The sequence below is a fragment of the Nipponia nippon genome, unplaced genomic scaffold, assembly GCF_047370975.1.
Source record: "Nipponia nippon isolate SJK-2023a ecotype South Korea unplaced genomic scaffold, ASM4737097v1 scaffold_8, whole genome shotgun sequence".
Lineage (NCBI taxonomy): Eukaryota > Metazoa > Chordata > Aves > Pelecaniformes > Threskiornithidae > Nipponia > Nipponia nippon.
In genome coordinates this window covers 47,285,871-47,301,999 of record NW_028262402.1, presented here as the reverse complement: position 1 = coordinate 47,301,999, position 16,129 = coordinate 47,285,871, and the positions used below count along the sequence as shown (strand labels likewise).

At 36.8% G+C, this 16,129-nt stretch overlaps 1 protein-coding gene across 4 annotated transcripts in view; it reads left to right on the top strand.

The window, feature by feature from the left end:
- SMARCA2 (SWI/SNF related BAF chromatin remodeling complex subunit ATPase 2) overlaps positions 1 to 16,129 on the top strand; it is a 114,109-nt gene that overhangs the window by 57,837 nt on the left and 40,143 nt on the right. For all 4 annotated transcript variants that reach the window (XM_087742556.1, XM_087742558.1, XM_087742557.1 and 1 more), the window contains 7 exons: positions 843 to 950; positions 3,388 to 3,474; positions 4,398 to 4,444; positions 5,852 to 6,018; positions 9,003 to 9,166; positions 11,668 to 11,895; positions 13,701 to 13,778. In XM_087742556.1, the coding sequence (XP_087598682.1) occupies positions 843 to 950; positions 3,388 to 3,474; positions 4,398 to 4,444; positions 5,852 to 6,018; positions 9,003 to 9,166; positions 11,668 to 11,895; positions 13,701 to 13,778 (879 nt within the window). The remainder of the gene's footprint in view (positions 1 to 842; positions 951 to 3,387; positions 3,475 to 4,397; positions 4,445 to 5,851; positions 6,019 to 9,002; positions 9,167 to 11,667; positions 11,896 to 13,700; positions 13,779 to 16,129) is intronic.

Here is a 16,129-nt window from a genome sequence, read left to right as displayed (position 1 = left end):
TATTTGTTAAATATTAGGAAGCTTATGCTTTTAGTCATTACTTGAAAGATTCCAGTCACTAGTGTGGCTTTATTATGTGACTTTTTATTTTACGTAACTTACTAAAAACATAGTGACTGTAATCTGGAAATTGGGTAATAGGAAAAAAATGGGTTAAATTGAGGTATGAAGTCTTGTATTACTGGATTTAAAGATACTGTGCAGTCAAAAACTGCTTTAGTAAATGCAGTTTAACAAAGCTGAACAAGAGGTCAAACTGAATGTGGGGATCATACAGTACTTGATTAATTCCCTGTGTTTTTAGTTGATGTTGAGAAAACAGCATATTTCTATGCCAACCTAGGTAAGCATAATGCTAATTTGAGACTATGAGGGATGCATATTTGCTCGGTGTACAATGATGATATTTTTATAATGCTTTGCTTGGTATTTTTATAATGCTTTACAGACATAATAAAGTCTACAGGTTATTAAACATAAAATGTTTTTTTTACAATTGCATGTTAAATATAAAACAAAATGAATTTTTAAGTTATTTTTTTTAATTGCTAAAATTACAGACTAAGAAAAAAATCTGTTTGGCAATTCTGCGGTCACATTCTTAGGATCGAGCTGTCTCATAGTAGTTGTGACTGTCAGATAATCTTTTGAGATACTCATTGCTGTGCTTGCAGTTGGATTGCTGCTCACTGAAATCATATGTGGTATTAGGGTACGCATAAAAGATTAGTAGTTTTTCTGGTTTGTGTTTTAGGATGACAAGTACCTGCAGTTATAGCCTACTAACATTATTATGTCAACATGTTTATGGTTGTTTGTTTTTGGTTTTTTTTTTACAATAGGTGGAATATGTGATCAAATGTGATATGTCAGCTCTTCAGAAGATCCTGTATCGTCACATGCAGGCCAAGGGAATCCTTCTCACAGATGGTTCTGAAAAAGACAAGAAGGTACAAAAGAAAGACTAAAATATGTAGAAAACAATGTATTCTTATTAAACATGTTAACAATATGATTTCTGTTTCATAAAATTAGTATGTAGGCTTTTATTGCAGGTATCTGTCATGGGAAAAGAAATTTCTATCAGACATGGTTTTGTTTTACAAGACTGCAACTCATGCTCTCTATTCACAGGGAAAAGATACTACTTGTACTCACTGTAGTTACAGTACCTTTCTGCAGACAGGCAGTGTTTGAAAAAAAGTAGCATTTCCCTTGGCCAAGTTTAATCCAATAATATACCTGAATAATTGTGATGGTGGCAGCGCTGGCTACAGAAGGTTATTCATCTTGTCTTCCAAGAGCTATTAGTTAAGTCTTGTTTTGGCCAGCTAGGGCTGTATGCTTGCATTCATACTTGTAAGATCTGTTAATGACAAAGTTCTTTCAGAGAACAGTAGGATTCAAAGTCATATAGTCAGATGTAGACTACATATTAGTAAATGTTGATTATGCCATCATGGGACTTAATCCAGTTAATATAGAGTAAAAAAGTTGCCACTCATCAGCTTATTTGTGTATACACTTTTCACATGATAATAAATGTGAAATACCTTGAATAGGCACTGCAGAACAGCTGGTGTGTAACAGTTTGTGTTTGCACCCTGTTATGTGTATATTACTGATGCAGTGCAATCACGTACTGTCTTTCCGCCATCCTTTTGCGGGTTGCATTGGTACAATGGGTGACTTTTTTTTTATTCAGTGTCTTATTTTACCCTCCTTGTTTTGCACAGGCAAATTGTTTTCTTTGCTGATGCTTATTCAAACTCCAAACAAAGCTGGTTCTTATCACGGGATATTGATACTCATCTTCATAGTTTGAGTACTTTGCAAACATTAGTTTATGTTCATCTGTTGTATTTTTAATGTAATTTTGTAGTTTGATGTCTTTACCTTTGTCCTACAAATCTCATTTTGTATCACAGTCTTCTACTTCCTTCCCTTTCTGGTCTCTTCCCTCTCTTTCACCAGCTCAGAATCTTCTGTCGATTTTTCCCTATTTGGTTCTCCACCCAGCTTTTTGCTTAACCAGTTCAAATTGCCTTTGCTGTCTTCTGAACACCTCCCTCTCCCTCCCCTCTCTCCAAGGGTCTACAAGTTTTCCTTTCTTGCCACCCTCTCTGAATTAATATTTTTCTTTAACTGCTTCATCAGGCTCTTTTATCCGTGCTACCTGTTGCCAGCAGAGTGAGGTGGTTGTTGAGAATGCGTGGCTTCAGTGATCAAACAACTACAGTGTTAGGAGAAAATCCTGTCTTCTTTGCAGCTCTGGCCTGGAACCAGCTCAGACTAGAGAGAATTCATGAAGCTGGAAAGTTCTAGGAAATGGCTCAGAACAAATATGAACTGTATTTTCAAGCAAATTTGAGAGGATTTTGAAAAGAACAAAAACAAGTTTTAGATGTGTGGAGTACCCACTTCAAACATAAAATCTCTGCTCTAGATGGAAGTTATGATTTCACTGTACTTTGCAGGAAAGAGTAGAATATTACTAGTATATACTATAATCAAATAGTGTACTTTTCCCCAATTTTACTATTGGAAATTGCTAAATTGTTTTAGCTGAGATGTTTAAAATAAATCTGAATTAGTTGTACAGTAAGCTTGGAATATTGGGGCCACTCTGGCTACATCATCATAAAATTGCAAAAAAGCAAAGTGGCATCTGAAAGCAACAAGTGTTTGGCAATGTTAATACGGTAGGATGTTCTCAAACTTGTATCCACCAGTTGCAATTAGTTTTTAACCATACAGTTTAGCCTAGCACAACTGACTATTGTCTGAAGCCTGCCTTCATTCTGAAAAAGATTCACTGTAGAGTAGGTTTGGCGAATATACTTCGTTAAATATTAAGATTACGCACAAGATTTGGTTATCTCTAGCTTTTTAGCTGCCTGTGGCCCTGTGTTTTACTTGGCCTGGAAAGAGAAACCTGTATATCCAGTTAACAGACAGGAGGAGATACCATAGAATTGAAAAGCACCCAGCTAGAATAATTTCCTGTTAGAAGGTTCAGACCAGATGGAATTCGTATGGTTTCATAATGAACAGTACAAATACGGAGTTTGCAGTACAGTAGATGCTCTGCTTCCCTCTGTGAATACTGCAGGTAGATACGTAATGCACTTCGTGCATTATTTCCACGTCTTCCATTTTCGTTACGGAGCATCCTTATGATAGCTGAATTTATACAGCAAGACAACTGCACAGTAGCTTCTGTTTTTTTGTTATTTGTTTGTTTGAGTTATTTTTAATTAGTGTTGTGGTGTTCAGGTTTGGGGTAGAAATATTTTTATGCCTGCATTTAAAAATATTTTTCAAAAGCTTCATTAATAAGCTAAGAAATTAGATTCATTATTTGATTTGCATTGTTTGTATCCATAGGGAAAAGGTGGGGCAAAAACTCTTATGAACACTATCATGCAATTGAGAAAGATATGCAATCACCCATACATGTTTCAACACATTGAGGTAAGACTCCACAGGTTTGATTTTGAGATTTGTTTTTATTCAGATGGCTAATATAATAGAAAAATGCTGTTGAAGCTTATGTGTGTGGGAGAGGATATCTCTGTCTACATCCTTTGTTCTGAAAAGGACACATTTGAAAAACATAATCATTGTGATCCCTTATATTTAGAAACAAATGGACCAATGGCCAGCTTTTTATTGGTAACCTGAAGTCTAGTTCTAAAGCATTTAATCTTGTAGAGACACTGTCTTTAAAAAATGAAGTTTGTTTTTTTTTTTAAATTTAAAATGTTCCAGAGCAACTTAATCTCTACTTAGACCTAATTTATGATGTAGAGACACTAGTTCAAAATGTCGTGTGTAGGATCTTTATAACTAGCAGGCTGCTAATCTTTCCTGGTATCAACCAAAATTGTCCTAGTCCACCTTGTTTTTTCAGCAAAAATGTACTACCTGTATAGCATCACTTATTAGAATCCAAAGTAGATAAACATAATGATATATCTAGAAAGACAGAAAGTATCTGGAATGTAGCTACATTTATGAATGAATAATTAAGTATATATTGTGATGTATTATCATTGTAGTTTTCATTCTTTGTTCTGTTGTATGCTAATTAAGTAAATTGAGTAATTTCCAAACGGATCTTCCAGTGATTAGGATAAATTAATTAGCTTCTACTGTATTTGTAATCTGGTAAAATGTATGCTGCAGAAGTTACTTTGCAAACCATGAATTTCAAATAATAGTAGTACAGGAAAACATTAAGCAGAGCACTGTTGCTACAAGATAGATTCCAAGAGTATGAACATAATGAACTCAAACCTCAATGCTCATGTATTGAATTTAATTGATACAAGAATGCATAATTTTGGGTTACTGTGTAGTTTGCAATAATCTGTTTATTGCTTATAACTTTGCAGGAGTCCTTTGCTGAACATTTAGGCTACTCAAATGGTGTCATCAATGGGTAAGTCTTCCAGTTTTTCCTCCTGTTCATAATGTTGTATTGGAACTAATGTATCACATTGTTTTTCTAGGAGGTACATGCTAACAAATATGTGCACAGGGCACATATCTAAAGCAAAAGATAACAGTACTGGAAGTGTTATGAGCTTTTTGTGACCCTCCATCTCTTTCAGGACAGGCAGAGAAGATTGTAAACTGATGTCTTCCTTTCCCATTATTTTGAAATAGCTTAGATACCATCTGAAATTAATTGAAATGACTCTTCAGAGATAGCAGTCGCGATTTTCTTCTCTTTCTTGTTACTTTTGCCTTCTGCTTTTCCCTCTTTACCATCTTTATTCCAAATTAAAGTAGCATTTTGTCCATTATTTGAAATGAAATAGATTTAAATTTTGTTGTTGCCACTGCTTTGTGCAACTGTCTAGAAACGGATGCTTTCTAAAGGAAATGTGTGTATCTTCCACCTGAACCCCTTCCTGTTCAGGTGTTAATGACATTTCTTTTTTTTTTTTCCATAAGTAGTATACCGGACTATTTGTCTCCTTAACTAGTATACCAGACTACATGTCTCCTAAACAGTTTAGTCTTTTGCTGATTACATATGTATGCATATCAGAAAGCCATGTATCTTGCGGACTTAAGTGTACCGTTGCTAATGATAAATTGTGTTTTGAGAGTACAGACTCAAGGTTAGAAAAAAGTTACATGAACTCTGTTTTTGTAAAGCATATCACTGTGATGCTGATTTAGACATCCTGTTTACTTTTATTCAATTTGTGTTACGACTTGGATTTCAGTGCTAAGACTCTGTTTTGCAATTCATAGCATAGAAGACAGAGGAGCAGCTAATCAAAGCAACTAAACATTTTTCAGGACTACTAAGGTTATATGGCTAAAGAGTATATACTCTGTCAAACTCCTCCCATTATCTCTGTATATTAATTCAGTTTGGAATATTTCACTTTCATGTGCATAGCAGTTGAGTGGAAAGGGAATTGTTTCTAACATGTGCCTGATGAATACAATTTACAGCTGCAGTAAATGCCAGTTGAAAGCAAAACTAGCAGGTGAATGTCTCAACCGATAAAATGCTTATCTAGCTGAGAAATAATGTTTGTTTTGGTAAATAATGAAACAGAATTGAGTTTCATAAAGGAAGGTACTCTGTGTGGTTGAAAGTCCACACCATTTTTGCAAATGAAGAAAAATCCTTTCCAAACAGGAATTCACAAGTGGGTGGGTTTTTTATTTTAATTAACATAAACAATTTTAAAGAGAGGAAAGTGCTCTTAGTCTTGTTTATCTTAAGTAAATGAATCTTTCTCTTATACTCTGACATAATAATGACTAAAAGCTTTTCTAAACGCGGGCTCATTCTGTCATTTACTGTGCTTTTTCTCTTCAACAGAGCTGAACTTTATCGGGCCTCAGGGAAGTTTGAGCTACTCGATCGTATTCTGCCAAAGTTACGAGCTACTAACCATCGTGTGCTTCTTTTCTGTCAAATGACATCACTCATGACCATTATGGAAGACTACTTTGCCTTTCGAAATTTCCTTTACCTGCGTCTTGATGGTAAGCTAAATGAAAAAAAAAAAAAAAAAGGATAAATAATAAGTTAGGAGGTAACATGCTTCATTAGTTTGGGTATGGGATACCTGGGTTCTCTTCCTAAGGTCTTTCTAGCATGCCAGTGCTGTGATGTGACTATACAAAAGCATAAGCAGGTTCAAAAAATGATTTGACAAATCCATGAAGGAAGAGTCTGCAAGGTTATTTATCATGAAGTTATGGCAGTAGACCCTTAAGCTGCAGTTCAATAGAATTTTCCCGTTCTTACAGACAAGATACTGAGCAAGATATACTTTTGCCTCTCTTGGTAGCATTGATCTTAAGTAATTCTCTGTCTCCCTGGCTCTTTGACTGTTTTCTTTCATCTGTTTAACCTGAAAACCGTTTGGTTGAGGGATTGTTTTGATGAATGCTCAGGTCTGTTCCTGGAATGCAGATTATGTAGAGATTTGATGTTTAGGACATTTGATGTCCCTTTTTCAAACAAGGTTTAAAATCCAAGGTCCCAATCAGTTGTCACTATTTAAATTGCCTGAAGATATTCTCATGATGAGAAATGATAATGCCAGTGTTTTGCCTACATTCCAGTGGAATTCATTAATTTGTACCTGTTTAAAGTTTGACTGCTGTTCTTCACAGGATAGCTGAATTTCCGTGACACGTAAAGTAGTACCTGTAGTTTTCTTCCTGAATTTCACAGGAAGGTCAATAGCCTCAATTGTTTTATGTGTAGATATGTTTTATTACCTTTGAATGAAAAGATGGTTTAGAAACATAGTGAAGTAATATTCAAAGGAAAATAAGTAAAAATAGCATATCTCATCTGAGGCTTAAACCTGTTTGAAACAAGTTTCCATTTTGGCCTTCTTCCCTGTTGATAATCTCTGCCTCACACTGACCTTTGTAAATACTAATTATTTTTACTTAATGTATTTATCTCACACATTATAGTATTACATAGGACCAGCAGCATTTATCAGATTACCTTTTTAGTAGAAAAGCAATGATTTAAGAAAAACATGAAGAACAGCATGAATAAAGTGAGAGTTTAAGGTCCTTTTGAATATTCTTTTTTACAGCATTTTAAGTTAACTCTTTGCTTCTTGCTTTATTTGGAAGAAAAAGTAATGCTGAGAAGTATTCTCGTCCTTTACAAATATTAATGAACATAAACTTGAAACGCTATTATCCTCAAACATAAATGGGGGTAATGAAACTGAGACACAAATGAGCCGTCCCACTGTGCCACAGGATGTCTTTGTCGAAACTGTCTGAAGAACATAGTACCACGCTAACAAAACCCTCCTTGCGCCTCTGGCCTGCAGGTGTTTTAATGCTTCCATTCAGGAAAGATTAATTATATTACATTTAAATGAAAATGAATTCTTTTTCATACTAGAATTTCTATGGCAATAGGCAGTATGGTAAATATGGCTCCTTGTTTTCTTTAAGGTTTTGCAGGTAATTCATTAAATTAGTGAGGTGAACCCTTTTTTCTTCTTTTCCAGTTTTGTAATGACAGATACCTTCCATGCTGGAATGTAGTGTATGTGTAGATTCTGTCCAGCTGTCTTCTCACATAGAGTGTTTTCTACCCAGGTCATGTGTGTCTTAAGGGAATGGGTTTCTGCGGGCCAGCAGTTTGCCTGTGTGATTGTACTGGGTCTGGCTGGGATGGAGCTCCTAGCAGCCCATATAGTGCCGTGCTTTGCATTTGTGGCTAGGCATAGTTGATAGCACACCAGTGATAACACTCCAGTGTTTTGGCTATTGCTGAGCAGTGCTTGTACAGTGTCAACGCCTTCTCTCCAAACCACTTCTCCACCCCCAAGGCCAGTAGGTTGGGGGCGGGCAACAGGCTGGGAGGGGACCCAGCCGGGACAGCTGACCGAAACTGACCAAAGGGACATTCCATACCATATGATGTCATGCTCAGCAGTAAAAGCTGAGGGAAAGGAAGAGGATGCAGGGACATCCCTCATTACAACATTTGTCTTCCCAAGCGATCATTACGTGTGCTGAGGCCCTGCTTTCCAGGAAGTGGCTGGACATCTGCCTGCTGATGGGAAGTAGTAAATAAATTCCTCTTTTTGCTTTGCTTGCATGCACAGCTTTTGCTTTTATTAAACTGCTTTTATCTCAGCCCAGGAGCTTTTCCATCTTATTTTCTCCCCCTGTACTGTTGAGTGGGGGTGGGGTGTGTCTGGCAGACAGCTGGGGTCAACCCACCACCGTCACAGAAAAACTTCATCTTCTGTACATATATCAAGACCTGAATAAAAATAGGAGATTTTCTTTGGCTTTCAGTTACAGATAGAAGTGTGAAAAAGAAAAGGCAAACAGTGGACCAGGCTAAGGTGATCCATATGCACTGTTGTCGAAGTACATTAAATTAATCCAGTCACCAGAGTGCACAGGGCTTTGTTTTTACTTAGAGCTTTGTCTATGTTTTCACCATGATTCAATTCCTTGCCTGCTCTCCCTCAGCCGTTGTACACCATCACCCTCAAGATAAGACATTTTAAGAATTTTCTATCCTGTTGTATTAATTACGACTCTGAAGGCCAACACTGACATTTCGATAAATCTCGAAATTAGTAACTTTTGCAAATATTTAGATGCTGTTGTGGCCAGAAGGCATTAATCAAGACTGGAGCTCTCTTCTGTTTGTGTATAGTAGCTTCAATTGAAAGATATGTGAGTTATAAAAAGGTGTAACAATGTTAGCTAACATTTTAAAGTCCATTTCTGAAATGTCAAAAGAAATACTTAAAAGTGGTATTTAGAAGTCCACCTCTTAGATGCGATAGGCAGCTGACCAAAACATCATGGCCAGTTATTCTGTGTTATGGAAAATGTGGCAGAGATGGCAAAGAGCAAGTGGGCTAAAATTTCCTTTCCACATGTACCTTTAGCAACTGACACTGTATTTATATTATTTCAGTTTTCATCTTTGTTATAGGGTATTTTTTAATATTTCTTTTCAGGCACAACAAAATCAGAGGATCGAGCTGCTCTGTTGAAGAAGTTCAATGAACCTGGGTCACAATACTTTATCTTCTTGCTGAGTACAAGGGCTGGAGGGCTAGGCTTAAATCTCCAGGCTGCTGACACTGTTATAATCTTTGATAGTGACTGGAATCCTCACCAGGTAATTTTTATTTACTTATCTTCATGAAATGTGCAAAGAATTCATGATGCTTTATTGGGCTGCTTCCTTAAATTGGGGATATAGCTTGGGGTGAAAGGAAGAGAACCAGGTAAGTCATAAAATGCAGCTTTGAGAGGAATTAGTGAGGCAAACTGCTACAATCAGGAAATGTTTTGGTTTGAATCAGTGAAGTAATTCTGTGTCTGTGTATATATTTTATCTGAGTCTCAGGGAATCCTCAGAGCTAGAGGCCTTATAGACCTGCTTCATTTGTGTAACTGTGCTCATTCTTTAACCTTTAGTACATTAATAAGTAACTCCCCATTTTGAGTCTTCAGCAGGTAGGTTGCAATATTTTAGTAAAGGCTGTGCAGAGCACTGCCTGTCTCAGGAAATTAGAGGCCATATGAATGCAGCAGTCTTGGCCTGAGACAAGGAACTTACACTGTTGGTGTGGGTGGGTAGTAGTAAGTACAGATCACCAGGAAAAGAGGCTATCAAACCAGTTTGGCTTTTTTAAAAAGCCAGAAGAGGTAACTGAAGTCTGTCTTTGTCACTTAGTGCCTTTTTTTTTTTTTTTTTTTTAAGAATATAAGTTAGATATCTCTGGAAGTACGTAGCTATGTGTGTGTTTTCAGCTGTTGTGCAAATATATGCAAATCACATCATAGTCAATGGCCACCTGTAAAAGTAAGGGAAATGAGACTAAGAAGAGTTTTATATAGAACTTTCAAGGTAGCACTCCGATAGATATCATGGTGACCAATTTAAAGCAAGACTTGAGAAATTCAGAGCAATTACATTTGAGGTTTTAAAAGCAGCTCAGAATGCACTGCAGTCTTTGTATTTTTGGTTGTCTTCGGATCACTTTCACAGACAAGTTTAATGCAGAGTAATATATATTTCAACAGTTAGCAATAAATCCTTGCAGTATAGTAAAAATTACAGAACATGTTCTGGAGTATTCAATGGGCAGATTGTTACGTTACAGAAATCATAGAACAGTTTATGTTGGAAAAGACCTTTAAGATCATCGAGTCCAACTGTTAACCTAGCACTGCCAAGTCCACCACTAAACTACATCCCTAAGTGCCACATCTACACATATTTTAAATACCTCCAGGGATAGTGAGTCAACCACTTCCCTGGGCAGCCTGTTCCAGTGCTTGATAACTGTTTCAGTGAAGAAATTTTTCCTGATATCCAATCTAAACCTCCCCTGGCGCAACTTGAGGATGTTTCCTCTCATCCTAATGCTTGTTACTTGGGAGAAGAGACTGACCCCCACCTTGCTACAACCTCCTTTCAGGTAGTTGTAGAGAGCAACAAGGTCTACTCTCAGCATCCTTTTCAATGCATGCAGTTTCTCTTCTCCTGCAGACAGGAGTGATTTGTGCATTTTAATGAGCAGGGTGCTAAAAGGGGATAGCTGGGGGCAGGGGAGGCAGGTAATGCTTACATGGCATATTTTGAGAAATAAAAACTCCCGTTTCCTTGCTTTACCATTTTTCTGTGCTTCTGAGAATGATTATGTAAACAAATTCATATTGTAGCTTCATCTTCACTGTTAATGCAAACTTCAAGTACACCTTTAGGTTGCAGCAGCTACATTGTGTGTAGTGCTTGAGAAGGGAATTGTGGGAGGGAAGAGCTAACAACTGTAGCAAAAGCAAGGTGCTGGACTGAAGTAGGCAAACTCATTGCCTGTTTTCTATTTTTTCTCTATGTTAAGAAATTTCCGTGTTGTGAGGTAGTACAAAACTGTTATAGCATTTTGAGGTTAGGTACCCTTCATTATCTGATATGCTGAAGTAGAAACACGTCATTTATAGGAGTTAATGCATTTCTTTTTTCCCCAAAGAAAATAGGACCTGCAGTGCACTTTTCATTTCCACCATAGTTAAGTGCAATCACCTGACCAAAAAATCGTTATTGATTCACAGTCTTATATATATGAACTTTCAGTCAGGAAGATCGTATTTAAGCTGTTAACACAAATACTCCAAGTTAGAAGCCTATTCAACAGATCAAATAATTTTTAGTTAACATTTAAGAATTAGCAATGGGCTTCAGTAGATAAGTTTATGCATAAGGTTTTTCCTCATGATTTTGTTGCTTTCATTTCCTGCAGTCAAGAGATCTTTTACTTTAGGGTTCATTCTGGCTTGAAAGGCCATGAGCTTTGAATAGAAGGGAAAAAATAAATACATCAGCCCTTCTCAGTCACTGCACATGCTTTCATGAAGTTTTTGGCTTACTGCATTTATGGTGTACAGAGCATGTCCATGTTTTTTCCTTTCAGTTTTACCCCTACCTGGGACTGATGAAGTTTTGGGAAAGAAAACAATGAGGAATGAACCACGTGAATTGTGGTGGACTGTTGTTTGAATACTTCCTTTTTATACCAAAAAGAATTCAGCATTATAATGTCATTTAAGCAGAGAACATATTTCTGTAGCACACTTAAGTATAAATCACGCTCTGTGTTCTTTGTCTAACAGGACTTGCAGGCCCAAGATAGGGCTCACAGAATTGGTCAGCAGAATGAAGTTCGAGTCCTGCGACTGTGCACTGTGAACAGTGTGGAAGAGAAGATACTTGCTGCTGCAAAGTATAAGCTGAATGTAGATCAAAAAGTTATTCAGGCTGGAATGTTTGATCAGAAGTCTTCAAGCCATGAAAGGAGAGCCTTCCTACAGGCTATACTGGAGCATGAAGAAGAAAATGAGGTAAGGTAGTTAGAAATAATCAGTAAAAGGATGTTTCGGGAAGTACTGAGTCATTTTTTTCATCAGTTACCAAGACTGCCATCTCCTTTGAAATTAGAAAGGTCATCATATTATTACCAGCCAGTCAAAGAAGCAACTTCATTTTTATCTCTTTTTTTTTTTTTGGTCACAGTAATAGGTTATAATATAATGGTTATGATGTAATGGTTATGATTAAATCTTAGTGTAGAGTTAGGCATTGTAACTTAAACCCATCCCTCCGTTTCATAATTTTGGCAAAAAATTGTATTCAAGCAAGGATTTTTTCCAAAACAGATTATGAAACAGTTCCTAAATCTAGTTTATATGTTAAACTAGGTAATCTGATTTTCAGACATGGTAAGCGACTAGCACTACCTAGGTTCAATCATGAAAGACCCTGCTTACTTTTTTGTTGGCACTGGTGTTTATAATTTTTTTTTCTGCCAAGCCTACCTGGTTGGCAACAGGATTATTCAGACTAACGACAGATGATGTGGACACTGTTGTTGTAGCTTCTGCTGTGGGATCCCTTATTTTTTTAAGGTCACAAGTTGCTCTGTTTGAGATGATAGGAAGCATGTGAAACTTTCATGAAGGTCACATTCTTCAGTGATCATAGAAGAAGGGATTTGCACTCTTTTTTTCTCTATGTGTGTAACTATGTAACTTCCTTTTCTTGAACGCTGAAGGAGTACTGACTAGAAGTGAGAAGAACTAGCTCTCTATCATTTTCCCAGTTGCTTTTTCATGTTAAAATTTAAATTATATGTACATTAAGGTACAGAGGTGTTTGTTGGGAATTGCATTAAGAACTGCATTTTTTTCTGAGGCTTAGAAATATTGCCAGTGGAAGGAAAATAAGATGTGTGGATATAGATAAAGGCCTTTTCTGTTTATTTCTGGAAAAAAAGAAAGCTACAGAATGTTAGGTTTTTGGGTGCTGTGTGCAGCATTCTATACTCCCATTTCACTGAGTACAAAACATGAGTTTTCATGAAAAATTCTAGGTCTGCAGCATACTGTAACGTAGGTTCAGTAAGCCCTAGGTAGGAACCAGTCTGTAGTTTTTATTGTTCCGATTGACCTGGTATTAGATTTGAAATGCCATGTGCTTTCAGAATAATTCAGGGAGGGAAACTGAATATTGTGGACTCTGAGTGTGTTAAAAAGGGTATCATAGCTGTTCAGCTTTAACATTTTTAGTTGAATCCTACAGTTCTAAATTGTTTTTCCAAAGACTGTTTCTGTTTTTAGGAAATAATTCATTTTGTCTGAAGTCAAAGGTTCATATCTCGGTTTGTAAGCAGATAACGGTCAGAGGGATCAGCAGGGTTTTTTCCCAGTATAATGATGTGTTTCATTTTTTTCATTTAACCAGGACTTTTTCATTCTTCTTGCTTTAACAGCAAAGACCTCATAATGCAGAATGGTATTTCTGAAGGAGTACTGTAGAACAGCAGAACGGAAATGCATATATTTTAACTGAAACACTAACTGTGCTTTTGACCCAGGAAAACCACAACCCGAAATTTCCTGGTTGCGTATTTGCTCATTTCCTCATTCTCAATTTATGAAGGTGGTAATAAGTCCCAGTCTTCTCTCTAATTATGTCTATTTTGCGTTACTTCTGAATCGCTGAACACTTTTAAAGTTTTAGTTTCATTTTGAGTGTTTCACACGTGTTGCGACAGAAGGAGGGTCAGTGCAACACTGACTTGATGGAGGCTGTTACTTCAAGTTGCACGTAGCTTCTTTCTAATACCTTTATCCATCTGTGTAACCAGGAGGAAGATGAAGTTCCTGATGATGAGACTCTGAATCAGATGATTGCTCGACGTGAGGAGGAGTTTGATCTCTTTATGGTAAGGATGATATGATCATAAGTAGAATATCTTCTCTAATGTTTTTAACAAAGGTGTTAACCTTTTGTCATTCAAATTTTGGAAAACTTTGTTGGAGGAATAGGCTATATTTGCTTGCATTGTTTATCTGAGGTAAGACAGGTAGCCTACTTAAATACAGAGTTCCTCACATGACAGGAAGATTTCAGAGATGCTTGTGGACAGTGTAGTGTAACAATGCCAGTCTGGAGGAAGAGTCTGGCACAACCTGAGAAATTTACAGTGCAAAACTGATAGTCACAGTTTGGCTTGCTAATTCTACAATAGTTTTATATTTCAACATTTCTTCTGACTTTTGGGCTATGATATTGGCAAGGACAACTACAGGAACTTAACAAGATAGTAAATTAGTAGACTGACAGTGCTGTTTTCTTTGTGAGTTAACTGCAGTTTGCTGATGGTTTTGTCAAAGTGCCAGGTAGCTGCATCTCTGGTGCTACAACTGTTGAACAGTTACCGAAGTAGCGCTAGTGACAGCGGTTCAAATGCGAGCAACTGATTTTTATTAGTACTTCCCTTTTTGTTAGTGCTGCTACAACACGGATGCAATAATTCCTAAAATGTCAGTGTAGGCATGGCTTTTGCCTTTTAGTGTGTGTACAACATGAGGATTGCTGGAGGACCTTTGAGAATCACTGACACAGCAAGAGGAGAATACTTAAGTATTGAAGGTAGACAACTGACCCCTCTAATTCTACAGAGGCTGCTTTGTTCTGCCAGGTGGAACAAGACAGACACTTGTACATGCATGAATGAAAGTGTATCAGGTGGTATCCACAGAAACAACCATTGATAGGACCACATCTTTTGCTCAAGGTTTCATCTGTGAAACTTCACTGTTACACAAGTGTGCAGGGGCCCTTTTTACATGTGACAGTTTTTCAGGTGCACAGTTGGCAAAGCCCATATTACACCACATGGCTATGCCTTTTGTCATTGCTGACTTTGCCAGTTTAGTCCTTTTGTGCTAAGTTTCATTCAATGTTGTCTCAGAAGAACGGAAATCCCTAAAGCTAGGCTGCACGGAAAACGAATGCTTACAGACACCTGTCTTTTTAACCTTTCCTTCAGTGATTCAGCTGTAAGGAGATTTACATGACAGAAACCAAGAGGTGGCCATCTGATCCAAAACTCAAAAGGAATAATTTCAGCCAAATTATTGTCTGAAAGTACCATGAGTTCTGTGGAAGTGGATTTGCTGCTGGAAAAAGCTTGTCAGTACTTCTCCTTCAGACCCAAAAAGAACGAACCAATCCATGGATTGAAAGTAGCTGATGAATTTATGTCTGCTTGAAGGAAATGTATACAACTTCATCTTTTTGGATTAAGTTTGAAGGCTATTAACAGCCATTCAGTAAAACAGTTGAGGGGCCTAGAGTGAAGACAGTTTTAGCACTGTGTGGGCTCAATTCATCTTTTTCATATTAATTTACATGAAAGCTTTTAAGAGAGAGTAAAGAGTTGGTAGTAGCTAATAAAAATTTGAAGTGCAAAACTAACATGCTTTGAAAGCCAGAGGTGTGAAAATACTTAAGATAGAAACAGTGAAGTTAAATATTAAGGGCTAAGAAATAATTTTAATTGTTAATAAATAATTTGTTTTTCATTTTAGTAAACTGTTTAATTATACAAGAAAAGCCTGAAAAACAAGTTTGGCAGTCAGGCCTGTTTGTCATCTTTTTATCAATATTTTAGATTTTGCATAGTCAGATAAAGAGCACAAAGATAGGTTTGTATTCTCTTTACCTCAGTGATACCTATGCCACCTCATTCCCTCTGCTAAGGTTGTGCAGATGTAATCAGAATTCAGCAAACTGCAATATCCAAGAAAAATGCGTTTTGGTTTGTTCATTTAACTAGGCTTAGAAGCATAAAAGCATGTATTTTGCTTACTTAAAGCGAGCAGTTCCAAAACAATAGGCAAGAGTTTCTTGAGAAGGTGTTCTGTGGTCACTTTTCAGGTTAGAAGTATTCTTTGGCATAGATCCTGAGATGTCACTGTAGAGCTAAATACACTTCAGAAAGAGGATGTGTAGAAGTGGACTTTGTTCCCCTGACTTTTAGAGGCTCCACATATATAACAATAGGTAAAAACTCTAGATAGACTCAAACCTCACACTGTCCTACTTTTGCGTTTATTGCAAATGACAGCACTTCATTATATAGTAAAAAAGTTTAGAAAACATTGAGAGAAAAGTTAGTGTTTCAGTGTGATCTGTACAACTCTTGTCATTTCATAACAGTGTGCTTCGACAAGTGTTATTCTTCCTGGAAAAAATTTTAAGTTCTTTTTTAATGTTATATTTACTTAA